Source organism: Tribolium castaneum, chromosome 8, assembly GCF_031307605.1.
Source record: "Tribolium castaneum strain GA2 chromosome 8, icTriCast1.1, whole genome shotgun sequence".
Lineage (NCBI taxonomy): Eukaryota > Metazoa > Arthropoda > Insecta > Coleoptera > Tenebrionidae > Tribolium > Tribolium castaneum.
This window is the reverse complement of record NC_087401.1, coordinates 8,394,697-8,422,091: the sequence shown is the minus strand read 5'-3', so window position 1 is coordinate 8,422,091 and position 27,395 is coordinate 8,394,697. Positions and strand designations below refer to the sequence as shown.

Below are 27,395 nucleotides of genomic sequence, written 5' to 3'. Positions count from 1 at the left end.
TAAAGGACATCAAACTGAATTAATAGTTCCTATGACAAAAAATTGTTCGAGCCTGCATTCACGAGATACAGCTTTTTGATGAGTCACTAGATACTCGTATTGTTATTAAGGGCCGCTTTTACAATCGTCAGATAAACTCTTGATAACTTTATTCCCAGGATAAATTAAAAAAATCAGTTCTACAATTGTCCGATTAACTCTCGATAGGATAACTGATAACTGAAAGGACGTGGATAAATTTATACTCTGCTCTTATTGGTTGTTTGCTTTTTGAGAAACTGTATGGGCATTTTTCTTGGGCAACATTGTTTAGATAGGTACTCTTAACTTATCCAGATAATCAATCATTTGCCATCGCCGTCTGGTTCAAATACGTTAACTTCTTGCATTTTTTAGTTAAAAAGTAACTGTCACAATAATTCTCATTTGAGTCAAATGTTACATTTATTCCATGAACAAATTACTTGTATTGTAAAAGACAAAAATCTGAAAAAAATCACATGTTTACAAGAAGAAAATATATTGTATTTCATAGCCTACGGTGACTTTTGTGGAATTATTAACTTTTGAAATACATCAGAAAATACTTTTATTGACTCACTTTGTATACAGAGTGCCACAATTTTTTTTTTCTAAAAATAGTTTCATACAGGGTGACCCAGGGGTATGTAATCGGTCTATAACTTTTTTATTATTTGAAGTATTGCCATGTCCACGACCTAAAAATATTTTTATTGTACACAGGGTGTTGTATACAGGGTGGTGAACTAAAGTTACATGTTTTTAAATGGAACACCCTATATATTTTTGCATAGTTGGATTATATGCAAAAAATAATGTAATTTTGTATAAACTATTATGGGTCTATTTTTTTTGTTTAGGAATTATTCAACTTTTCGTTATAAAAAACACCAGTTTTTTAAAAATCACTGCGAAGTCGTCTGAATATTTTTCGAAAAATGTGCAACAGAAAAACTCAGAATGCCTTGTAGTTTTGGCAAATGGTCGACATTTACTTTTTATTTATTTTATTATTAATTCTTGATGAGCAAAATTCATTTATGTATTAAGTAATATTTAGATTACTAATTTAATTAGTCACATTAGTACATATCAAAAAATAAATTACAATTTCTAGGATAACACATTTTCTTGTCATAATTTTTTATTTTGAAAAATCCTGAAAAATATTTTAAATTTGTTGTACAAACCCCATACTGTTAGAAAGCTTATCAAAAATGCTATCGATACATCAAAAGAAATACAGGCTGTTCCTTTTCCGTTTTGGCGCACTCTGTATATTATCTGCGTGCTTTAACTAAAAGTCGTCCATTTGCTAAAACTACAAGGTATTCTGAATTTTTCTGTTGCAAATTTACCGGAAAATATTCATAGGCGACTTTGCAGTGATTTTTCAAAAATTGGTCTTTTTTATAACGAAAAGTTAAATAATTCCAAAACGAAAAAAGAAAAAAAAAGACCCATAATAGTTTGTATAACGTAACATAATTGTTTTCGCGTAGAATTTAATTATGCAAAAATATATAGGGTGTTCCATTTAAAAAAATATATAACTTTGGCTCACCACCCTGTGCATAATAAAAATATCTTTAGTTTGTGGATTTTAAGTCGATCTATCGGATAATAAAAATAGCATAGCAATATTTCAATTATCAAAAGAGTTATAGACCGATTACACCCCGTGGGTCACCCTGTATTTATTGAATACAAAATTTTGGAAAACTTCTTAATGTGGCTTTGCTTAAACATTTATTTTATTTTCAATCAACTGTGTTTAATTAAAAAAAACTATACTGGGTGTTCACATATCACTGCGTTTATTATTGAAGGGACGAACGTGATTTCTGCTCATTTAACCGAACCGAATTTATTTCGAAGTTTGAGAAGCATACTGAATTTTTTTAGACTCTTATCGAACATCGCGCAAACGTAAACAGCCGAGACGCTGACAACAAGACCCCCCTTCACATTGCAATCGAAAACCAACACCCGGAAATAATTTCGTTACTTTTGAGCGTACCTGAAATCGATTTAAGCCTCCGAGACAAGTCAGGTTTGAGCCCTTTTGCCACGGCTTTAACGTTTCGAAACAACAAAGCCGCGCAAGCGATTTTGGACAAGTTACCATCGGCTGCTGAACAAGTAAGTTTAGTTTAGTATCAGTGTCAATTCATTTATTTTGAAATGAATTACAGTTTGACGCCAAGGGCCAGAATTTCCTCCACATTGCGATCAAAAAGGGCGACATTGAAAGCGCCCTTTTCCTACTAACCGTGCGCGTGGATGTGAACTCACGTGTGCAGGACCCCATGTTGACTCCGCCCCTTCACCTGGCGGCCCGCCACGGCAATGAGACACTTGTCCGTAGTTTAATCCTTGCGGGGGCGCGAGTGGACGATCGTGACGCCCAAAAGTAAGTTTCGACCAATCGTGGCACAAAGAAACATACAAATTGTTTATAATATTTACATGAATGAAATCCAACACTCTCTAACGCATGACCCCAAGCTATTTTGGTCCTAAATAAAATAAATAAATAATAAACGTAAAACTGGTGCCGTTCCCTCTGTAATGTTTTTTGAGAATGAAGAATTACCGTCGCTACAATGCATTGCTAATGGTTTTTTAGCACATTTTAAAAAGTCTTTTACTATTAACAACACATCTCAGACTATTACCAGTCATCTCCAGTGTGAGGAAATTTTATGGGATTTTACAACCGATCAGTTGACTCGTCGTAGCGCTCTCGCGATGTTCATATTTATCGATGAAATGGTCCGTTACAGCGCGTGCATTGGCGTAGTTTACTTGGGATTTATACAATTTATACAAAACATAAATATTATTGTTTTATTATAATTACGGAGTACCCAAGAAAAATTGTGGCAATAAAATAGTCGCTAATTTATTAAGGCTGCGGTATATTTGTTGAGATTATTTTCTGAACCAATTTTAAAATAGTCGCTAATATCAGCTTCTGATTGGCTAGTTCAAACCCTGACAAGGCACCTAGTTTGACATAATCGTTAAAAAATAACTTCATCATTTCCTCAATCTTACATGGACACCAATAAAGATGTTTAATACAGGGGAGCGTAAGTCACTATTACATTTTGAAAATGTTGCGTTTTAATTCAGTGGAAATTAAAATTAAAAACTAAATAAAAATATTTTAATCATTTTCTCTGAGAAATACGCTTGAATAACTGTGATTCTTTCTAAATTCTCGAAAACTGATTCCGTTTTGCGGTTAAAATATCTTTGAATTTCGAAAAAGATCTTTCTACATCACAGCTGGTTACAGGAGTAAATAAAAAGTTTGGTGCTAATGCAAAATATGTCGAAGGTGGTACATTATTCGCTATTTGTTTTAAAACTAGAAAATCGGGATTTCTAGTAACTGCGTCAATTTTTGCATTTAACTTATTTTGTAATGACCATTCTACAGAATTTAACTCTATCAACGTAGACTCAAATTTCTCAACTGTAATGGATAATTTTAAATTTTACGTTTCTAGAAATTTGATCGTAGTTGGAATATTTGAAAAATTGTTTTCAATAAAGTTAAGTTGAGAAACTAAATTTGTGGTTAAAACTAAAGTTTTACATTATTTAATGCTTTGTGCATCGTCGTTTAAAGCAATGAACAAATGATTTTAATTGATTAAAATTTTTAGACATTTGCTTCTAACCAAGTACCCCAGCGTGTAACTACAATTGTTGATTCGTCAGAAACGTTACGATTTGTATATTTTTTTAAAAAGGACTTTAGAGAACGATTATTTAGTTACCTACAAAATGTGTTCGGGGTGAAATCGCAGCGTATTTCCCTTTGAAACGTGGTGTGGTTGAAAACATTTCAAGGGCTAAAAATGGTAATTAATTAAAAAAATATTAATGTCACACCAAAGAATACTTTGAAATGAATTACAATTTCGTAATTTAGTTCTACTGGGTCACTTTTATGCTTTTTAAATAAGTACATGAGATAAAAATGTTTTTTTGACTTTTTGGATATTATTAAAATTAACAGAGAGCTAGGGCGGTTAAAAGTAAAGGTATAATATTAATAGATAAGTGACATTAATTATTTTTTAATTATTTACGAATTACGATTTTTAGCTCTCGAAATGTTATCAAAGGCGATGAACACGCTTCAGAGGGAAATACGGTTCGGTTTCACCTCAGGCGCATTTTGCAGTAATTTTAAATTGCAATAACTTGGTGAGTCTTACAGATAACGAAATGATTCTTGCTCCAAAAATTTATTTCAAGTATTAGCTTTATTTCGTCTCGATTATGTGGGAGTCTATCTTTTAAATTAAAAAACTTTCTCGTATCTCGAAAATTTCACTACACAATTATGCAACGTTACAAGAAAATGTATTTTTTTTTGGTTTCCCTTTATCAAAACTCAACCTTGTTAAACTACGTATAAATCTGCATTTATTGAAAAATTTGTTTGCAAAAAAACGGAGTTTCTAGCTTTATCCAGAAGGACGATATGAGTATGTAAACGCAAAATGTGTCCAATTTTAGGTGTTTGCAAATTTTTAGCTAAAACGTCTTTTCATTCCCTTCGCGAGGGTTGAAACAAAAAATTCTTTGTCTAAACATTTTTTAATACTCTTTCCTAACTTATATCAACAATGCAAGCTGTTCCACAACATTTCGATTTAAAGGTTTATCTGACTGCAAACGCGCGCCCATGCACTAACCTTCGCCCATAAAATTTCCTCACACTGGTCATCTCTCAAGCAGCAGAGTAAATTCATCTTATGTTCATATTCGTTTTATCTGACGTCATAGAAGCAATTAATAAGTTAAGAGGCTTTTTGTTAAAGGATTGTGCTCAGGCGTTTTCTAATTCTTTACAAGTTTTGTTTAACTTAATATTAACTAGAGTTCCTATATTCCAATAAAGGAACTCTAATATTAACTACTTCGGAGTTCCCATGTTTATAGAAAGTTGGTAAAATCTGTCCTATATTTAAGTCTAGTGATAGAAATCATGTGGATAAGTACCAATGTAAGGAAATTCGATGGGGTGGCCATGAGGCCACAACCGATCAGCTGACTCGTCGTAGCGCTCTCGCGATGTTCATATTTATCGATGAAATGGTTCGTTACAGCGCGTAATTTATCGATTAAAAGTAATAAGGAACATTCATTTGGACGTTTGGTTTCCAAAAAATCCGTGTATTTAACGCCATAGGTCTTCCAAAATTAAGAAACCATGTTTTTTCCATCTGAAACCATAACTTTGATTTATCGGCTTTAGAAAAATATTGCTTGTCACCTTTTTGAATCGGATTAGATTTATTTGAATTATGAAGTAAAATAACGAATTTAGTTTTATCGTACGTAATATTGAATTGAAAAAGTTCCCTTTAAATCTACTGAGAACCTAAGAACCTCGGTAGAACTTCTTCTACATAACTGGCAACGCACGAAGCCAAAAAACTTCTATAAAAAAGGTATAAAACTACCAAAGGAATGGCGTATGTGCATGGAGGTAGAGGAAGAATACGTGAAAAAGTTGTTTGAAATTAAAATTCCAGTTTATATTTGAACTCCTTTGGTATTTTTCAATGTATTTTTTCTTTTTATCAAAGGGTTAAAAAATAACGTATAATACTAAACTTTGCGTAAACCATTTTCACAGCAAATTTATTGACTACTTGTCCTTTTTCTGCTTTACTCATTGCAGTAAGTGTTGTACATACTTAGTATTTACTCTTCCAAATCTTAGGCCATCACATCAGTCACTGGAAAAGCTCATTATTATTATTATAGCGTCTCAGGGTGTGATTCTCCGTACTTTTAATCGTATTGGGATTTAATTAGACATTTCCAAAAGAACAAATTTAACTTCCATCGCTGAAAAACTTCTTTGGAAGCTATTTTAACTCACCATCTTGGTCTTAACGCATATATGAGCAAATTATTATTTTTTTAACTGATAACATTTGGTGTGACGGCGAAATGACAACGCTTGGCAGCTAAAATTTTAAACTCAAACGACGGTAGAGGTCGTGATCTGCCGTGCAATTCGGAAATAAAATTACCTAGACGCCCTCTGGTAATGACTTTTGAACTATGTCGAAAACAGTAAAGAAATTTTCGTAATGCCACATTTAACTGACATTTAATAAATTGTTTAACAATTTTGTGTGTATAGTGTTAATTACTTACAATAGAAAGAATTACTTTAAAAGTACGTGGTGGTAAATACTAGCGTTGACTTTGGTTCTGTAGTTTTTCGTGGTATAAAGTGTTTATTGTTGGAACTTGAAAGTGGATAAAAAGTGAAAAATATTTAAATTTTGATTACAAAGTGTTATCAAACAGTTGTCTAATTAAAGATTATAAGTAATGGATCACAGCGAACACAAAGTTTGACTCAAGAAACCAATAAATTAGTGAAGTGTTATGAATTTTAGGTTAGAATTTTCCACTGAAAAAATCATGAAATGCTGCGGTAAATCTACAAAACTACAATAAAGATTAACAACTGCTGATACATTTAAACGTAAATTATGCCAAAAGGTAGGCTTTTCAATGTCTTTGTAATAATTTTCCAATAAAGAAAGTGAACCAAACAGTCATTCGTTATTCGTGTTTTCCTCGTCATCTCTCATTTGTCAACATAAGTTTCTTGCATCAAAGATGCAATAATCATTCTGCATAGGCAATGTAATAATTGTGAAGCCCCAAAATTCATACGACGCTCAAAATATCTGAATAAACATTTTCCCGCCATTTATGGTTACTGTTTTCGACCTAGCTCAGTGGCGCCCCCAACGGTAATTTTACTTCCGAATTGGAAATGTCAAATACAGGTGTCTCAAAATTGATGCCCGTGCTTGAAGAATTTGATTCAGGGGGCTAATATAAATCGAAAGTTAAGAGTAAAAAAAATTCTAATTGGCCTTCGTTATCGAGTTATTAGTAAAAATGTAAATAATAACCATTATGCTGTCTTTCCAATGAGGAAGTTTCCATTTTTTTGAAATTAATACCATTAATAGTCTTCATAATTGTAGAACTAATGGTACTTTTCGTTTTTTATATTCGCAAAAATAAAAAAGTTATGAGACCTAGGTGTGACGTCACGCGGCACAATTGACTCAGCTGCCCACTGCCCCGTGTGGAAAATTCGATTTTTTGAGGGGCCGTATCTGGTTAAAATTAACATGTTTCCAAAATTACTTCGCTGTTCCTCAATTTTTTCCATTTAGCTATTGCACTCCTATATCTTTTATGAATGTTTAATGGACTATTAGCCCTAAATAAAATAAATAAAATTTAGAAATCTTACGTTTTAAAACCGTTTGATATCAAAAAATGAGAACATTTTTACGTTTTTGTTTAAAATTCTCCATGAGATGGTGGATTCTATCTATTTGCTTGCTCAAATCAACTTTAACGTTCCACAATCCAACTTAAGAAATTACAGATTTTTCATGTCCCTATAGCTAGCACGAACATCTTACAGTGTAGTCCCGTTATTAAAATGTGCAGTTTGTTTAATAACATAGTGGACCAGGTTGATATACAACGTGTCTCAGCTAAGACTTTCGAGTTTAATATCTTTGTTATTTGTCAACGGATTGTTATGAAATTTAGAATGCACATATTTTAGGAGGTGGTCTTTCAATTAGGGGCAAAAAAAATGACCTCAAGTTATAAAATGAAATTTTAAAACATTTCTTTTATTTAAAATAAAGCCAAATTACCGTTGGATCATTAAACCCCGAAAAATAAATGACCACACAAAAAATTACACAAATCGCTCGGCTGATCCAAAAAAAAATTAAATTTTGTTGTTAAAAACTTAATCCAAATTGTGATAGTAATTTGGGCAGTCGCCTTTTGAAACAATGGATGAAGCATTTCTATGCGGCATTTTGTGTACCACTGAAAAAAACTGTGAAAAGTGTGTGCGCTGTCAGAAAAGTAAAATTGTTTTCATTTGATGAAATAACTTTAAAAACCAACAACAGTGGCTGAAATTTCTGTATTGTTGAAAAAGGAATCAATATTCGCCTATGGAAAGTGTCGTTGGACTTTTTGTGAAATGTTATTTGTGAAAAGTTCAAAGAATTGTCAATAATTTGAAGACACAGGAAGCGTATCTGAACTAAATCTAGTGAGGACAAAACACGTCACTGGAAACGAAGCAATAGTTGGGGCTGTAATTCAAGCTTTTGAAGAGAATCTAATCAGCAGTGTACGAAACATTTCCAAAGTCCTGAATGTTCAAGTGTCTAGAATTTGTCAGTTGTTGTTCAGTCTTTTAGTCTTTTTTGAAAGAATTAAAGCATCCAGTACCAAAAGTAACACAAAAATATTGTTTTTTAACTTTGTATGGGTGAGAGATAATTGTGAAATGTCCCTTGCGTGACAGTTACGTTTCTGCGAGTAGGAGTGACCAAAATTCAATGGTAGTGCTCATTTGTCTCATAGAGATCTACGCTTTTGCATCTGTACCCACGTTTTTAACAGTTTGTTTCTCATTTTTCTCGCGAAACAAACGTCTTCCACGAACGAGTTTTTTCTGAGAGCATTTTTCACTGACGATAATTTTTTTAATATAAGTCTCAAAAGGCTTAACATTTAAAAAAAGCATGTAAAAATTACGTTTTTAAGATTTGAGTTGTTGCATTAATTGGATTTTAATCTATATCTTCTAAAATATCTGCATTTTAAATTTGATAAAATTCCCTTGACAAATGTCTGAGATATCAGGCTCGAAAGTCTTAGCTGAGACACTTTGTATTTAATGTTAATTTATGGACTTTTCTCTAGTGAGAAGGGAGTAACATTCAGCTCCTCTATTTGCAATCAATCTTTGGTGTTTTAGTTGGCTTGTCATTGAACTCCCTTGTTAGCCAACTTAATCCAATAATAATAATAATAATAATTATAATTATAATAATAATAATAATAATAAATAAATAAATAAATAAATAAAATGGGCGTGTTTCAGACGTACCGCCCTACACGTGGCCGCAGAGGCTGGCAACGCCCCCGCTGTCTCCGCCCTCCTGCAAAACAACTCCGATTACGACGCCCTTGATATTGAGAATAATAACGCCCTGCATGTGGCTGTGAGAGAAGGGCATTTGAATGTGGTCCGTGTTTTGTTAACCGAGTCAAGTATCGACGCTGAAGCTGTCAACCTAAAAGGTCGAAACCCGTTGCATGAGCTTTGTAAGTATGGCAAGGACAATGCGGCGGCTATTTGCGAGCTGTTTCTGGAGTGCATGCCGGAGTATCCAATCAATAAGACTGATATTATGGTGAGTATGGGGGGCTTGTAGCAAGGGGGTGACTATTTTTGGGTGGTTTAGGGCAACTCGCCTCTTTTACTGGCGTACATGAAGGGGAATGGCCCCCTTTGCCGGGTGCTGGTCAAGGCTAAGGCCTGCCTCGCTACGGAAAATAACGAGAGAGTCACCATTTTCAATTATCAGGTGCCTAGTAAGCAACTTCTGAATCGGTTGTTGGATCAGTTGGCCCAACCTGCCGGTTGGACTAGTACGGATCTGTGTCAGGAGTGTGGGAAAAATTTTTCGATTACGGTCAGGACGCATCATTGTAGGCATTGTGGAAGGGCGCTGTGTAACAAATGTTCCGATCAGGAGGTTCCGATTATTAAATTTGGGGAGAATAAACCAGTCAGAGTTTGTAATGTTTGCTTCGATGTTTTGAAAACCGGAGGATAACGCAATAATTTACACATTCCGCTTTATTTTTATATATTATAGTTGTTTATGTTATCAAATTTTATTAAAAGGCTTGTATTATCGAACACAGCTTTCTTGAAGTTACCCTTCAGTTGACAGATTTTTAAAACAAATTTGGTTTAATTAATAAACAGAGACGAAACGCTATGACTTTTAAATATCAAATAAATTGTTACACCTTCGACAAATCTACATTTCGTATGCTCTCCGCAATACAGGGTGTTAGGGAATGGTCTCGCAAGAATTTTAGGGTGAGTCTATGAGGCAAAATGGGAACGAAAACCTTTATACCATTTTTTCCTTACATGAATGGTTTTCTCAAAAATAAATAATTTAAAATCGGCCCCACTGTTTGAGTGCATGAATAAAAACGCATGTTTTTATTTAAACAGAAACTAGCAATGTGAAATTTTGGTGCGAAAATTAATGGTAGTGCAATGCATATCGCCACAAATTGTATTTGTTTTGTCTCATAAAATTCGGTTTTAAAAGTAGGATTATATCTATTATCATCTGGATGTCAAAATTTTCACTTTTATGGATTTTGAGTCCGTTTCTGCCCTTTCAGAAAATAAGATTGGTAAAATAGTTATTACTCTCTCATTGAAAGTATAAATTAAATTAGGTATTATTTTTTAAAAGTGCATGGATAATTTATAACAGCTAATTTTGAGAAAAAATGCGACGTTGGCGGTTTTATAGTTTTGAAACAGCTAAGGGTAGATAAATCTAAGTCGAGACAAAACCGACATAAACTGTACTTAAGTGCTATGTATAGAAATGAAGATAGGGGCAAAAATGAACTTTCCGTGACAAACATTTTGATAAAAAAGTGCGTTATACAGGTTGTATGAAAAATACGTGTGTTAGTTTACCACGTAATAAAACTTGTACAGTACAACTTTACTGTAAAAACATTTTCTACAATTCTTATTTATTTTTTTTACTGATAATCTATTACGCAGCAGCGTGTCTAAATACAACTTTTAAAAACGCACGTTTTTTAAAGGACCCATGGGAACATCAATAACCCAAGAAGATAAATGGCAACTTTTTAATGATTTTTTATTATAATGGTAATCAATCTCATGACAACGAAAGGTATACTGATCTTGCATTATATTACTTCCAACGTTTGTAATATTAATATCAGCACAGATATCAGTATTTATGATCAGTGTACCAATAAAAAAAAAAATAAGTAAAGTATTCGTGGATAACTGGTCTTTAAAACACTTGCTCTATTTCGAGCACTCCGGCTACGCCGTCATGCTCCAAAAATCGCGCGCGTTGTAAAGACCATAATACCCATTAAACTTAAACTTGAAAATACGAATTTTCACTATTTTCCTCCTTTACATATCCGTAAGACGGACTTGTATTTTTCAAGGGAGCTAAGAATAAACGATTAAATGTCAAGGGTTGTGTGTCAAGAACCTGCCATAATCCCACTAGAATTTATTAAGGTAACATTAAATAACAAACTTTCTACAATTCGGGCCTTTTCACTTCAATTTGCTGAACAAATCTTTGGTGACGCAGTGGTCGACAGCGTGGAGCCAGTCGAACAACTCCTCGGAGCAGTTTTCGGTGGTTTTGGAGCGTGAATTGACCCTGTCGTTGCAAGCTTGGTATTTTTCGTGCAGTTTTTGGCAATGTTCCGTCTCGTTGCATTTATCCTATCGGCCAGATTTTCGATCGACTTTTTTGAGGTTATGTCAACTTACCCGTAGAACCTGCTGCGGATCGACTAATTCCTCATCTTCCTCGTCTTGAGCCTTGACTTTCGGGAGTTTTGGGATGAATTTTTCGAACCACATTATTGAAAATTGCAGATTTTTCGTGAAAATTCGCTTCGACTTGCGTAACAACTGGCCGATTGCCCTTGCAGTGATGCCAATCGAATCACGGCACTAAATTAATTGGAGTAATTAGCGAGTTACTGGGTTTGGGTTGGCGGCAGTGGGAACTAGTATTTGACGTGAGGGTAGGTTAGAAGGTTGAGTGTCTTTCGTTGTGTGTTATTTACGTTAAATCGCGCCTTTTACTGGAAAATAATAAATTGGTGAATGACAACTCGTTAATTAGGGGAAACCTCGACGCACTTCCACCATTACATCCCCAATTTACCATGCACGCATTTTTTATATTTGATCCAAGCTGATTTGTGATTGTTTATTATTGAATTTTGTAACTAAGGTGAGTGAGGCCCCCTTAGGTCGCCCAAAACTAACTCGTTTGTACGAAAGAATGAATGGCACAATGGAACCACGAAAGAGCGACTCTCACGGCGCTAAGGGACCTAAAAATTACAAATTACTCGTCGACCCTTTCTTGGTTAAAGGGGCTGCGAAATTGTATCGGTACGACGGGGTTGTCCCCAATGACGCCTCGTACCGGCCGCCGGTTCCGAGGGACCCCAGGTCGCATCTCACCAGGATCTGGACGAGGCTGGAGACGCTCGACCTGCCAGTACCAAGGTCTGAAAGCCCCAAACTTTTAGCCCCCTCGCTGCCATAATTCCGACATAACCTCACTTTTTTATTTATGTTTAAAACCAGCCAAGTGCGAGTTGTGTGGCACAAAGCGCATTTTCAGACGGAAAGTTTCTCTCAGTTTGGCTATTTGTTTGTTTATTTACACAATAACCCAACACAATATGTTTGGAATTTGTGAAGCGAATTTTTCCATTATTTGCGTAAAAATTGATTCTGCAAAGTTGAGCATTGTCAAATTACACAGTTTTTGACAGTTTGAAGGCTTATTACTCGATTTTGAACAAATTATTTGCGTAAATTGCAAATGACATAACCTCACTTTTCTCACTAAAAAAGTTTCGATATAACGGATTACTACAATTGGCTTAATTGTTGCATTTTGAAAATTATCCAATATTCAGGCAGTAGTGGTGTTATGAGCTTGTTATTAGAATCATAAGAGAAACTAGGTTTTCCTACATAACCTAACTTTTTTGTTTGTATTTTTCATTTTTACATCAACCGAATAATGGGCAAGACTTTTAATTTTGCAACTAAAAAAGTGTTCATTTATTATTAGGTTTGCGCCCAGGGCCGGATTAAGGCCTTTTGGCGCATTTCAAGTTTTGGCTACATAACCTCACTTTTTTAACGATTCTTTGTTGGGATTTTTGGGGCAAACGGGAAAGACTGCACTTAAAAATGCGTCTCAATTAGATAATAAGGGCTTAAGGCCACTCGTTTACACGTTTTTTGTCTAATTTTTTGGATTATTTTTGAGGTTTGTTTGTCTGAATTAAATTTTGGGAAACTAATATTGGGCAAAACTGTGGTCTAGGGGCAAATCGCTAGAATGGAAATTAGAGTAATTAGACATTCTCTCAAATTTCACTCATAATTTTACGCAAAGGGCAAAAATTTGTAAAAAAAGTCGAACCTCTGAAAAACTATTTTTTGTCCAAAAAGGTTCTCGGGCTTGTTATATCTCGGTTATTGAGTCACTTGTGTCGTTAGTGTAAATAAAAATAACACTAACATTGCTTGTTTCTTATAGAGTGGACAAATAAAAGTTGGCATAACCTCACTTTTTTCCTCCAGGTAATTTAATATTTTTCAGGAAACTTCGATTAAATTATTTAAAAATTCAAAGTATTAAATTAGAGGCAGATACCATTGTAAAAATAAACACTGAGTAGCAAGTGAAAAGGAATAAAGTAATAATGTGGGACTTTGAAGTTGAAATTTTTCCTAAAAATGCTCATTTTTACACTTGTTGCCTCTGATTGAGTTACTTCGGGTTTAAATTTTATTGAGAATAACTACGTCCTCTAGCTTGTGAAGAAAAAAAGTATTGTGACATAACCTCACTTTTTTTCTGTTCATAAAAAACGCCTTTTGATAACGATAAGCTCAAAATAAAACGTTATAAGGACGTCACAACTGATTTGAGCAATTTGTAGTGTTTCAGCCCGTGAGTGACTTACACCGTAGAATAAGACAATTTTTTATTCGGAAGTAAAATTACCGTTGGGGGCGCCACTGAGCAAGGCTGAAAACAGTAGCCATAAATGGCGGGAAAATTTTTATTCGGATGTTTAGAACGTTGTATGAATTTTGGGGCTTTACAATTATGTCTTTTTCGCTTTTTATTCACTTTAAAATTCCAACAAAAAACACTTTATAACCACGAAAAACCAAAGGCAACGCTAATGTTTACTTTTAGACTGACTTTTTCTAATGTAAAAAATTAACAGTATACCTACACGCAGAATAGCTAAATAATTCAATTACAAAAATTTCGTTACTGTTTTCGGCAAGTACGATATGTCGTCACCAGAGGGCGTCTAATTAATTTTCTTCTCGAATAATCTTCTTTAAAGTGTTAAAAATCGAAATAAAGTCATCCAAAAATGTTAAACTTTTGTTTTATTTAGGTTATTGCACAAATAACGTACAACTAAAATAGCGGAAACTGATATTGAAAGCTTGATTTACACAGTAATAAAAAAATTTCCAGGTTTAAGATCGACACAAACTACGTGGGGGAGCCCCCGTCGATCGAAGTAACAATTTTCCACTTGAACGACAACATCGACAAGCAGTTCCTCAAAGACATGGTACAAAAATTTGGCGTAATTGAGGAGCTGTTCATTTACTACCACCCTCAAACCAACAAACACCTCGGTATCGGACGCGTCGTTTTCGAAACGGTGGCCGGTGCAAAAACATGCGTCGAAAAACTGAACGACACCAGTGTCATGGGTCAAATTCTCGAAGTCTTCCTCGATCCATTCGGCGAAAAATGCAAAAAGAAATTCGAAGATTGTACAGTCGAAAAACGTCCGCCACCAGTCATCGAAAACACGCCGAAAGTCGAACCTGAAAAACACAAAATCGATGAAGAAATCAAAAAGAAGGAAGAAAAAGACCTGAAGGAGAGCGCCGATGATGTGAAGAAGAAAGACAGAGATAGGGATAGAGACAGAGACCGGGAGAGAGATAGGTATAGGTATCGTGAATTTGCCACGCCCAGTAGTTCGGATATGGGTTATGGCACCGCCTCTAGTGAATTTTCGGCCAGTTACGGATCGGCAGGTACCACGCCATTGGCTTACGATTATTCACACATGGCGCATCAATACCCGTACGCCACGCCCACTTATCACTGCCCACCCACAGTGTGGCCAATGGCCACGCCCCAATGGCCTTCAGACATGTGGGACCGCACCCCCATTCCCCCCAAATGGCCCGAAAAAGAACACACAGTTAAGGAATACAAAGAGGAGAAAAAACGTAATAACATTGCACCCCCCACTAAAAACAAGAAAGAAAAGGAGGAAGAAGAGAGCAAAACACTGGACTTAGACACGAGAATTGCCCTTCTGTTAAAGGGGCGTGGCACGGGTGATAAAGCCCCGCCTTTTTTACTACTAGGCGGGGATTCGGACGACGAATCAAAGTCTTCCTTTGACAGAATGCCCAAATCGGTCCCAATCCCAACATCTATTGACAGTGATGATGGTATTTGGTGGTGTGTTAGTGTTTCAATTTTGTAAAGTTGGTATTGCAGACCGGTCAAGTATCTCACTAAGTGACATGCCCATCAACCCCCCGGCCCCCGAGTTTGACTCAAATTCGGTCAAGTGTGACGATACAGCCCCCTTGTCAACGCCACCGTCGCCGTTTTTGTCCAAAGAAGTTTACCTGGAGTGTCACAAGGTGGCGCTGGAACAAGTGAGTAGCCATTTTCTATTTTTTTAATAAACAGTAACCGTAAATGGCGGAAATATTTAAAAAATATGTTTAAATGTATTATCAGCAGTTGTTAATCCTAATTGCGGTTTTTTCAGTTGAAAAATTCTAACCTAAAATTCACACACTTCGCTTATTATTTTTTTTTTGAGCCCAATTTCTGTTCCCGATGATCATTGCTTATATTTTTTGATGGTGTAATTGTTTTCATAATACTTTGTAATGAAAAATGATTTTTTTTCACTTTTTATTCACTTTTAAATTCCAACACAAAACACTATAAACACAAAAAACTGCATAAACAAAGTCAAAGCTAGTATTTACCACCACATACTTTTAAACTGACTCTCTATGCAAGAAATGGTTATTAAACACGCAAAATTGCTAAACAATTACTGTTTTCGACATAGTACAAATTATCATCACCAGGGGGCATCTAGTTAATTTTAGGATACTAATGAACTTCTAAGTAAATAATAGTCATTTTCTAAGTAAAATATTGTAAATGCAAAGTAAAATACTCTAAATGCTAGGTCCTAAATAAAATTTGATAGGCAAAACTTGGTAAATAATTTAATTGCTACTTGGTACTATAGTATTTTTAAATAAGATTTGCTAAGAAAAAATAATATTGTATTGTACGTAGGTATTTAACACTTACTTGCTAAGCTAAATGTTTGATAATATGCTAGATTATAGGTAGTATTTATAAAATGTAGCAAAAGCTTTTACTATAATTCTATCTCTTTCTTTCTAATGAAATATAATCGACTATCCTTAATTATTACAAATATTAGCTGTTTCAAAACTATAAAAACGCCTACGTCGCACTTTACTTTTGGTACACGCTGGTTTACTTCCACTTTATAAATACTACCCATTGACCAAAAACAGTTTTTTACGTGAAAATTCGATTCATTTACACATGTTTAAAAAAATTGTTTTTTCTTAAAGAGATTAAAGAATGACATAACCCAGTTGCCCTTCTTATTAAACAAAGGAATTTACAATGATAGATTTTTTCTGAAATATACAGGGTGATTCTTTTAAGGCCTACAATAGATACTGTTGAAATTTTAATAGAACTAAAGCTTTAAAATTTTGTATATATGATCCAAATCGACCATTCTAAATTCAACTAAATTATATTTAAAATGGCTCAGCTTACGGAACTATAAAAAAATGACGCCAAGTTTGAAATTTTAAATAGTAACCGAACATTTTTATTGCATTTTTGAATTTACCTTCTCAAACTGAGTAAAATTTACCTAAGTTGTTGGTACTTGTCTGTTAGTTTTTAACATAATTATGTCAATTTTTTTGTTAAAATTTTCATTTACAAGGGTTTATCTAAGATATCACAGCCCTTGAACCCTTTGCAATAAGCGAATAATTTTTTTGAATTGGATAACCCAAGGTTTGAAGAGTTTTTTAGAATTTCCGAAATTGTCAACTATCAAAATTTATGGCTAGGGTGATTTTTTCAAAATGGTTTTCAAAAAACTGCTGTAACTCAATTTTTTCAAATGGAACGACCCGATTTTCTTAACAGTAATCGAAAGAATATATATACTTGTGGTGACTTTTATCAATACGTTTTATACCTATCTCTTACAGTTTTTGAAAAAAATCACAAAAAACGGCTTTTAGTAGACCTTGTAAAATTCAACAATTGTCAAACTTCAATATTTTATTTAGCTTTTAGCTGGTTCATTATCGAATAAGCGAATTTAATTATAATAATTTATTTATTACAACTTAGTGAATTATGTAAAGTAACTCAGTCTGCTTTCGAATTTTGAACTTCTCAAATGAAAATGGTTAACAAATAGGACATTTCTTTTAATTAATAGCATAATTTTATCGTAGTTTTCAAAAGTTTACGTTTTTAAAAATGAAAATAATGAGCCAAAATTCTGTTTTTTGCGATTATTTCAAATACTGTAATGGATAAATATAGAAGATGTTAACAAAAGTCTGCATAAAAATTGACGTTCTTTTGATTGTCATTGAAAAAAACAGTTATTCCATTTGAAAAAACTGTTTTGTTATCATTTTTTAATCATCATTTTAAAAAAATCATAGTAGCCTTGCAATTTGACAGTTGACAATCCTAAAGGCTTGAGAAGACCCTCTAAACATTTGGCAAAGAGAAATATTTACTTATTGTAAAGGGTTCAGGAGCTGTAATATTTTAAATGAACCCCTGTAAGTGAAAATTTGTATAAAAAATTGACATACGTCAAAAACTATGGCAGATAAGTACTAACAACTAGAGTACATTTTACTCAATTTCAAGAGGCGAATTCAAAAATGCAATAAAAATAGGTGGTTACTATTAAAAATTTCAAAGTTGGTACCAATTTCTCGTAGTTCCAGAAAATCAGCAATTTTGAAAATAATTTAAGGTAAGTGAATACAATATCGTCATGCTAAGCTTCGATGGATATTTTCTCTTAAATAGTCAAATTAAAAAAAAAAGTTCAAACAGTTAAAAGATGTTCCTGGCATATTTGTACATTCTATGAATATTTTTTTTAAAACATTGCACATTGGCGTTATTGTCTCAATAACGCCACATAATACTATTCCTACAAAACATTATTTTTATCCAAAAATTTTCAAAGAAACTCAACTTTTCAAAAGTAATGCTTTTTGAAAAAAAGGAAACATAAATAAAACTCTAAATAAACAAACAACTAAACATAAAAGTAAGAAAGAACTTGCTGTATTATCGGGCATACCGTTTCTAACAGCTGCTAGAGCATGCTGTATATTTTCTTCAGACCATGTTCCTCTGATACCTCGGTTGCGGTTCCTGACTTTATTCATGAGGATTATGTAAAAAAAAATCTATGAACTTTTAGTAGTAATGCAAAATATCAAGAAAAATACACGTAGTTGGCAATATCGTCATTGGCGGTATTGCTACGCAATTGTTATGCCGGTATTACAGACACTCGTACTTTCAAACCTTTTGTTTGTTTGCTTTGCAAAAAAACACCAAATTTTAAAATTTCTATCACTAGGTGATAACATATTCTTTACTAAAAGCAACTGTTTTTTTACAAATTATTCGCTATTCGACAAATTTTCCGCGAACCTAATGGTTTTTGAAATACAGTGTTTTACGATTGGAAAAATACCCAAAGCGTCATGTCTTTTAAAAGCCAAAAGTTCCTAGATTTTGGCCCTTGGCGTAATTGCCAGCTTGGCGATATTTTATTCACCTACCTTAGTTAAACTCAGAATGATCGAGTTAGATTGTATACAAAATTTTAAAGCTCTAGTTTTATTCGAAGTTAAAGAGTTTCTTATGTAGGCCCTAAAAGAATCACCCTATATAAACAACTCTTTAGTAGTACTTATTGTTTTCAGATGGCGGTTATAATTTTTACCAAACAATTATTATTTTCATTTAGAGTTTATTATACAAGTTGTCTCCGCTAAGACTTTCGAGCTTAATATTCTCACTTATTTGTCAACGGATTGTTATGAAATTTAGAATGCACATATTTTAGAAGGTGGTCTTTCAATAAGGGACAAAAAAATGACCTTAAGTTAAAAAATGAAATTTTAACACATTTCTTTTATTTAAAATTAAGTCAAATTACCGTTGGATCACTAAACCCCGAAAAATAAATAGCCATACAAAAAGTTAACCAAATCGCTCGGCTGATCCAAAAAAAATTAAATTTTGTTGTTAAAAACTTAATCCAAATTTTGATAGTAATTTTGGCAGTCACCTTTTGAAACAATTGATGAAGCATTTCTATGCGGCATTTTGTGTACCACTGAAATAAACTGTCAAAAGTGTGCGCTCTGTCAGGAAAGTAAAATTGTTTTAATTGTGAAATTACTTTAAAAACCAACAACAGTGGCTGAAATTTCTGTGTTGTTGAAAAAGGAATCAATATTTGACTATCGAAAGTGTCGTTGGACTTTTTGTGAAATGTTATTTATGAAATTTAAAGTTCAAAGAATCGTCAATACTTTGAAGACACAGGAAGCGTACGTGAACTAAATCGAGTGAGGACAAAACACGTCACTGGAAACGAAGCAATAGTTGGGGCTGTAATTCAAGCTTTTGAAAAGAATCCAATCAGCAGTGTACGAAACATTTCCAAAGTCTTTAATGTTCAAGTGTCTAGAATTTTTCAGTTGTTGTTCAGTCTTTTAGTCCTTTTTTAAAGAATTAAAGCATCCGGTACTAAAAGTACGTCAAAAATATTGTTTTCAACTTTGTATGGGTGAGAGATAATTGTGAAATGTCCCTTGCGTGACAGTTACGTTTCTGCGAGTAGGAGTGACCAAAATTCAATGGTAGTGCTCATTTGTTTCATAGAGATGCTTTTGCATCTGTACCCACGTTTAACAGTTTGTTTCTCATTTTTCTCACGAAACACACGTCTTCCACGAACAAGTTTTTTCTGACAGCATTTTTCACCGACGATAATTTTTTTAATATAAGTCTTAAAAAGCTTAACATTTTAAAAAAGCATGTAAAAATTACGTTTTCAAGACTTGAGTTGTTGCATTAATTGGATTTTAATCTTTATCTTCTAAAATATCTACATTTTAAATTTTATAAAAATCCGTTGACAAATATCTGAGATATCAGGCTCGAAAGTCTTAGCTGAGACACCCTGTACACGTATTATACTTAGGAATTGTAGTTACCGTTTAATTTTTTGCCTTGATTTTATTCCCGAATAGGAAGTGGTCGCGCGCCAGAAAGAAGCCCTTGAGACCAGCGCCCTCTTGAAACAAATCGATGTGACGAAAATCGGCAGCGACATCTCGTCAAGTGAGGACGAACTTTTAACAGGTGACAATTACAGCCCACTTGAGCGTAAATGTGATAAGGACGACGACCGAATGAGTTTATCACCATTGAGTGATAACGAACAGAAAATCGAAGAATCAAAGTTGGTCATGCCGACTTACCCTTACCAACAATATCCCGGTTACCCGGGTCTCCCCTACTCGTATCCCTACAACCAATACGATTGGAGACAATCGTACCCTTACACACATCCAATGTATTTAACATCGTCTTACGCCTCAATGCATCCTTCCGTACAATCATACATGAATTATCAAATAGCTCCGAAACGTTGCGAAAACTCCAAAGATGACCCGCACTCCCCTACCATAAACGCGGTGATTGAACAAATCACGCAAGAACTAAAAGCGATTCTCAAGAAAGATTTTAACAAGAAAATGGTCGAAAACACGGCGTTTAAAAAATTCGAAGCCTGGTGGGAGGAGGAGAGCAGTAAAGAGAACAAAAACCGGGAGGAAGTTGTCGAAAAACCTATCCAAAGTCGTGACAACATCAATGTTTTACTGGAAGCAAACCGTGAAAATTTGTATTCAAATGTAAGTCTAGGTCTTAAAGCATCGCTCCCGAAAATGCCCAGTTTCCGGCGCAAAAAAATCCCCTCACCTGAACGAAAACTAAGCGATAACGAGGAAATCGTCCACGATTCGGACCCCGAAGTCACTAGACCGTTGCGTCGCGTTCGTATAAGTTCGTCAAGTAGTTCGGAAAGTTCGAGCTTGAGTTCGGAAAGCGACGACAGTTCGGACGAAAGTTCCGAACCCAAGGAAAAAACCCCCGAACCGGTAAAACCCCCAAAAGTTGCAACAAATCGCTACTCGAAAATCTACGTTAGTGACAGTGACGAGGGCGAATTGGAGTTTATGGAACGTAGGCGGAAAAACACCGAATGGATGGAGCAAATCGAACGGGAGAAACAAGCCAAGGAGGAAACAACAACCGTTCCTCCACCGCCTAAAAAAGTGATAGAGGACGTGGAAATGGAGGAGAAAAGTTTGGAGAAACTGGAGAGTGAACGTGAGGAGTTGTTGCGACAGGTGCGTAACCCGGAGCCTCCGCCCCCGGAGGCTCCGGTCAGTAGTAGCGACGACGAGAATCTGGAAGCACGCGTCAGGAAGAAAGAGGAAGTGGAGGAGCACAATGGGGCCTTGGTGGAGCCCCCGAAAGTGTGCGAGTCATCAGATAGCAGCCCCTCGTCGCAGGTCACACTGGAGCACTCGTACTGCATGCAACCGATTGAGATTTCGGCCGAAGCGACGCAAGAAAATCTGGTACATGACCACGGTTACACAACCAAGGAGAAAAAACCAGTGAAGGAGAAACCTCCAAGGCCACGCAAACGCCCCGAACACAAGAAGATCCAAAACTATGAGAGCGAAGTTCGCGTCTCGCCCTACACTATCCACAACGTCAAGCATAAAGAGCGCGATGTCATGAGTCAAATGTCGATACTTTACGAGTTTTTGACCAAAGGGATCGACTTTGAGGACATCCAGTACATGAAGCAGAGTTACGAGTTTATGTTGGCCGACGATTCGATGGGTTATTGGTTGAACGACACCCATTGGGTGGACCATTGCGTCACCGATCTGTACTCAAGTCCGCCGAAGCGGCGAAAACGTGACGATGTGAGGGTGCATTCGACTGGTTGTGCCCGAACTGAGGGCTACTACAAAATCGCAGCGCACGAAAAAGCCAAATATAAGTACCATCATGCCAAGTCGCATGCGATTGTTTCGCAAAACGCCCCCGTTAGTAAAATGCAGGGGTTGTCGCGGGAGGCGAGGTCGAATCAGAGGCGGCTTTTGGCGGCGTTTGGTGGTGATACTGATTCGGATCTACTTAAGTTTAATCAACTCAAGTTCAGGAAGAAACATTTGAAGTTTGCCAAATCGGCGATTCACGATTGGGGTTTGTTTGCAATGGAGCCGATCGCAGCCGATGAGATGGTGATTGAGTATGTGGGGCAGATGGTGAGACATAGTGTGGCTGATTTAAGGGAGAGGAAGTATGAAGCTACAGGGATTGGAAGTTCGTATTTGTTTCGAATCGATCTTGAGAATATCATTGATGCGACCAAGTGTGGCAACTTGGCCAGGTTCATCAATCACAGTTGTAATGTAAGTAATAATTGTTGTAAAAACCCAAACGAAACGACGTACAAAATTGTATATTATTATACGAGTTTTATGGTTTTGGAGCACGACGAAAGAGTGCCACAATTAAGTCTTATAAAAGGACTGTAACAGTTGTTTAGTTTAACTTAGCAAAATCTGTTCAAACTATTTCCTTTTAATTTTGTGAATTATTCGGGCTCTATCAACGCTGTTGACAGATCAGTGATAACATACTAAATTACAGTGATGACTGATGACACTCAGCCCAGCACATCCAATACAACTTTTAAAAATTTACTAAAAGTTCTCTTTGTGAAACTACTTTCACAGTGAACAACCAAAAAACGTTACCGCGTTTGCAGTTCTATTACCGTTTAAGTTTTTAGAGCAATGAATTTGAGTAAATGGTTATATTTGTATAACGGTTAAAACATAACAATTAACAAATAGAGCATTAAATTTCCAATAGTAAGATATAAACATTATGGAAAAATTTTATCGTAAACTTTATTTCAAAAATTTCAGTATTTTAAAAACAAGAAAATTAAACTTAAACGTTACAATCAACTACAAAAAACCACCGAAATTCTTGTAGGTAATAATTGCATTAATTCCAGAGATGCAAATTAATTCTTATAATTCCAACTTCGTAACGTAATACCATTGATAGTCTTCATAATTGTAAAACTAGTGGAACTTTTAATTTTTTTATATTCGCAAAAATAAAAAAGTTATGACCTCAATGTTTCAAATTTGACAGATCGCGCGCTTTACTGGTCTCGCTAGGTGTGACGTCACGCGGTACAATTATCTCAGCTGCCCACTGGATTCTTTGAGAGGCTGTATCTGGTTAAAATTAACAGGTTTCTAAAATTCCGTCGCTGTTCTTCAATTTTTTCCATTTATCTGTTGCACTCCTAGGTCTTTAATGAATGTTTAATGAACTATTAACCCTAAATGAAATAAATAAAATTTTGAAATCTCACACTATAAAACCGTTTGTATCGAAAAAACGAGAACATTACAACTTTAAAAAACTTAGAAAATCGTAATTTCATATCTTTGTAAACTCTAGGTTTATAATTTATAAACCACAACTACTTATCGACAAATAAAGAAATTCTATTTCTGTTTATGCAAATGTCGATATCTTTTATTAAAAGTCATTTGTAGAACACTTATTTTTCTACATATTTTTTGCACAAAACATTTTGCAAGCATCGCTTGTTCTAGAAATAATAAAAATTTCCATTAACTAATATTTTATTTTTTTTTATGAAATCATATTTTATTAATATAAATAATTCTTATTAATTAATATTTATTACTTCTAAGAAACTGTAGAAAAATTCTGAAAAAATTCCAAGGCATACAGAAAGAAATAAAGTATTTAATAGCAAACACTAATCTTTGTGTGATTATTAAAATGGATTATTATTAATTTTTAGTGACTTACTACAGTATCTATTTAAAAAAATTACTTCAATCATCACAAACAACACTTTCTTTCAATATTTATTTTTTTAAGTCAATAAAATTATCCTCCAGAGATCTCAACTCAATGCCGAAAGGAACAGTAGTGTGTAAATTTGTCGCTATCTTGTGAACAGTTTATGCCGCGTGACGTCATCAGGCTTAAAGCGGGACCGCTGTTAAACAGACAATAACACTTATATTTTTGTTATTTTTAAAGATATCGAATTATTATTTTTTTTTCATTTAATTTCTTGATTTGAGTACTACTATGTTATTATGGGAAACTTCCTTATTCGAAAATAATTGCGTCAGCAATACGGTAGGTTTCTAAATAGTCTCAGATACTTCCAAAAACAATTTGTACATCTAATTTCAGAGGTAACAGCCCGTCGTAAGAGTTATTATATTATAATATTTTATATTATATTATATATTATCGTACAGAGTGTTTCAAAATTGACGCCCGTGCTTTTAGGAGTTTCAGGAGATTAAAACAAATCGAAAGTAAAGAGTGAAAAATTGTCCGATTGAACTTCGTTATCGAGCTATTGGTAAAAAACTAAAATTTAAAATGTAAATATTAAATTTTATTTAAAGCGAATTTACCATAATTGTAGTCCCAAAATATGCTACAATGCGATTTGGAAACTTTTCCACATATGCACTAGCCTCAGCAGTGGCACTGCCATCATACACACACCTAACTTATAGCCAAGCTTTTAACATAACGACAAAATTTCGAATGCACTAATGCAGGAATATTGTATCATTTTAAACATACAAAACCGAAGGAAATTAATAATACTTGTCACTAGAGAAAGCGATTCAAAAAATTTTAACATCGCTAACATCAACTAATGAATTATGTTGCATAAATAATTGGAAAGACAACATAAAGCTTATTATTTCCATTTTTATCAATAACTCGATAACAAAGAATAATTGGAAATTTTTTTACTCTTAACTTTCGATTTGTATTAGCCCCCTGAATCAAATTCCCAAAGCATGGGCGTCAATTTTGAGACACCCTGTATATAATAATATGTATCTCTTCCAAATTACTATATATCATACTATCGCTATGTACATTTTAATAGCTACAATTAATATAATGTAAAAAAATATAAAAAAATATATGAATAGACAAAAAAAGAAAGTAATACTTATTTAAAACAAAACGCTGATTTCAGAGCGACGCTATTAGTTAGTTTTTGAGGTATAAGACCTATTTATAGAAAGATCCATTAAAATTGAACAAGTTAAAACTTAACAATGCATTCGGATGATCCAAATTGTTTCAATTTGGTCACGTGATCAGTTAATCGCTTCTATGTATAAACCTGTCCATAGTAAAAGATATTTTTGCAGCCTAACCCTGTATATTAATTATACACTCACCGGCAAAATTATCGCATCACTTGAGAAAGTCTCTTTTTTACTAATCAAATTTAAAAAATAAATTAATTAACTACTTAACGATAAATTAACTAAACGTCAACAACATGATTATAAAAAAGTCAAAAAGTCAATTTCATTCGGATCAGTGGTTTTTTTTTTTTGGCTTGCATAAGGTCTACTAAGGGCACTGAGGCAAGTTTAGCATTCGGAGATATTACCTCCTCGAGCTTTGATAACTGCCTCCGTTTTACGCGACCTGCTGTAATTTTAATAATTTGACATTTAATTAGCTAGCCATGTTTTTAACCAAATGTTTTAAAAAAAGTGAAAGTTACTTGAGAATTCTATTATCTTATATCATCAATTTCAGTTCTATTTTCAATCTCTTAACACTCAAAATCTTGCAATTTAAGTGATGCGATAATTTTGTGGTGAGTCTAGTTTCGTGTTAATATCTTGGAACCACAAAATATTATACACAACATAGAACAATTTAATAATGTTTTAATATTTTAAAGAATAAATCGCTTGTTGAAAAAAGTGTAAGGAACAAAGTTGTAGAGAATTAAATTTCCTATAAAACAGTTTGCGACAACATATTTCCATTTTCAACGGTGTAGGTACAATGTGTTTTTAAATGATTCTTGGTGTACGTGTAATAGAAAATTTTATTCTCCATAAATTTCTTCGTAGGATTTTTCTTGTGTTCTTGATTTGTCCATTTGTTTTTAAATTAATTTAAAACGACTTGGCGCCGAGACAGTATAATGCTCAAAGCGCCCTCATTTTTACATTTTGGGTACGATTTTGTATCTCGTTTCGTTTCCTAAGCGACAGTCTTCCATAACCCGAAAAAATGATTTTTACAGCCGAATTGCTACGCCAAAGTCATCACAATCGAGTCGCAAAAGAAAATAGTGATCTACTCGAAACAGAGCATAGGTGTGAACGAGGAAATTACTTACGATTACAAATTCCCGATCGAGGACGAGAAAATCCCGTGTCTGTGTGGCGCGGCCACGTGTCGAGGAACACTTAATTAAAGGGAAACAAGACAGACTTTAAACCGAGTTAGTTACTATATAAAATTTAAATTATCTTTTTTATTTGTATATATGTTTCTGTAAATAGTACATGGTTATTTGTGTTTGTTTTTCATCACAACCGCAAATAAAATTCATTAACAGCTCACTTAACTATCCTTACTCCCCGCTTTTGTCAAATGCTGCATGTCCAGCTGTGATTGGGCGATGTCGCTCAACGCCGCCTGGATTTGCTCCAAGAGATCCTGACCTTTACGAACTATAGCCTCGAGACGCTCAGCAGACTCTTGATTGTCTGATTCCAAAATTCGCAAGCTTTGCAACTGAAACAGTGTTTAGTCCGCGGTCGGACCAAGTCATTGTAGATAGGTACCTGTAATTCGGTTGAATTTTCCTCGCTCGGGAGCGATTCAATCAAAGTATCTATGTCTTTGGCACAGCGCGCAATCAACGTTGTGAATAACTGGACGTAGTCTTCTTGGTTCTGTTGCTGGGGGGTTTGGGAGCCACTCCTGTCGAAGTTTGGGAATTTGCTAGGAGGGGCGAACTGTTGCAAAATCCCAATGCTGTTGCAGAAATGCTCGGCTTGCTGCGACAACACGAATGCAATTAGTGGTACAGTCTTAGGGGGAATTACCTGATTTATGCAATCCTGGAGCTGGGTCAAACGATCGGCCATTGAGGTTATGTTACCCAATCACCGACAAGTGATAAGACCCGAAATCACATAAAAACCAACACTGATGATAATTTGTTATCTCCCGAGGTTTAATATGCGACAAAATATATTAATTCGTACGAAATAACTAGAATAATACTAGAAGGTGAATGACATCTTGCAAAAACAAACACACATGATTGCCAACCCAAATCTGGTTGGGTAAAGTCTGCGTAAATTAATCCCACCGGGCCGAAGTTACATTTTAGTTATCACGCCTGATTTCAAATATAGTAGAACGGTTTTATTTACAAATTAATTGGTTTTATTTAATCAAATAATAACGCAAAACCGGGGA

The 27,395-nt window shown here is 34.6% G+C and overlaps 4 protein-coding genes and 1 long non-coding RNA gene across 5 annotated transcripts in view; 2 read left to right on the top strand and 3 right to left on the bottom strand.

Annotated features, from left to right (window-relative positions):
- The window catches only part of LOC657578 (uncharacterized protein), a 30,378-nt gene extending 20,540 nt beyond the window's left edge, over positions 1 to 9,838 (top strand). The window contains exons 7-10 of the mRNA XM_008196796.3: positions 1,927 to 2,163; positions 2,217 to 2,434; positions 9,014 to 9,326; positions 9,378 to 9,838. Coding sequence (XP_008195018.3) covers positions 1,927 to 2,163; positions 2,217 to 2,434; positions 9,014 to 9,326; positions 9,378 to 9,752 — 1,143 coding nt within the window. The 3' untranslated portion in view covers positions 9,753 to 9,838. The remainder of the gene's footprint in view (positions 1 to 1,926; positions 2,164 to 2,216; positions 2,435 to 9,013; positions 9,327 to 9,377) is intronic.
- Positions 5,583 to 6,099, bottom strand: LOC107398107 (uncharacterized). Its single transcript, XR_001575055.2, has 2 exons — positions 5,843 to 6,099; positions 5,583 to 5,789 (listed from the first exon to the last, which is right to left on the bottom strand). It is a non-coding gene; the product is annotated as an uncharacterized LOC107398107 (long non-coding RNA).
- Positions 9,839 to 11,216: 1,378 nt separating the features above from the next.
- Positions 11,217 to 11,691, bottom strand: LOC657657 (cytochrome b-c1 complex subunit 6, mitochondrial). Its single transcript, XM_964104.5, has 2 exons — positions 11,501 to 11,691; positions 11,217 to 11,452 (listed from the first exon to the last, which is right to left on the bottom strand). Exons 1-2 carry the CDS (start codon positions 11,591 to 11,593, stop codon positions 11,279 to 11,281), a joined length of 267 nt encoding a protein of 88 aa, XP_969197.1. The 5' UTR covers positions 11,594 to 11,691; the 3' UTR covers positions 11,217 to 11,278.
- Positions 11,692 to 11,750: 59 nt separating this feature from the next.
- Set1 (SET domain containing 1) lies at positions 11,751 to 26,527 on the top strand. The gene is made up of 6 exons (XM_964246.5): positions 11,751 to 11,972; positions 12,023 to 12,253; positions 14,268 to 15,271; positions 15,321 to 15,484; positions 20,219 to 22,465; positions 26,206 to 26,527. Exons 2-6 carry the CDS (start codon positions 12,024 to 12,026, stop codon positions 26,377 to 26,379), a joined length of 3,819 nt encoding a protein of 1,272 aa, XP_969339.3. The 5' UTR covers positions 11,751 to 11,972; position 12,023; the 3' UTR covers positions 26,380 to 26,527.
- On the bottom strand, positions 26,420 to 27,246 carry MED21 (Mediator complex subunit 21). Its single transcript, XM_964320.4, has 3 exons — positions 27,017 to 27,246; positions 26,753 to 26,968; positions 26,420 to 26,702 (listed from the first exon to the last, which is right to left on the bottom strand). The coding sequence occupies exons 1-3, from the start codon at positions 27,056 to 27,058 to the stop codon at positions 26,529 to 26,531; spliced, it is 432 nt and encodes a 143-aa protein (XP_969413.1). The 5' UTR covers positions 27,059 to 27,246; the 3' UTR covers positions 26,420 to 26,528.
- Positions 27,247 to 27,395: the final 149 nt, after the last annotated feature.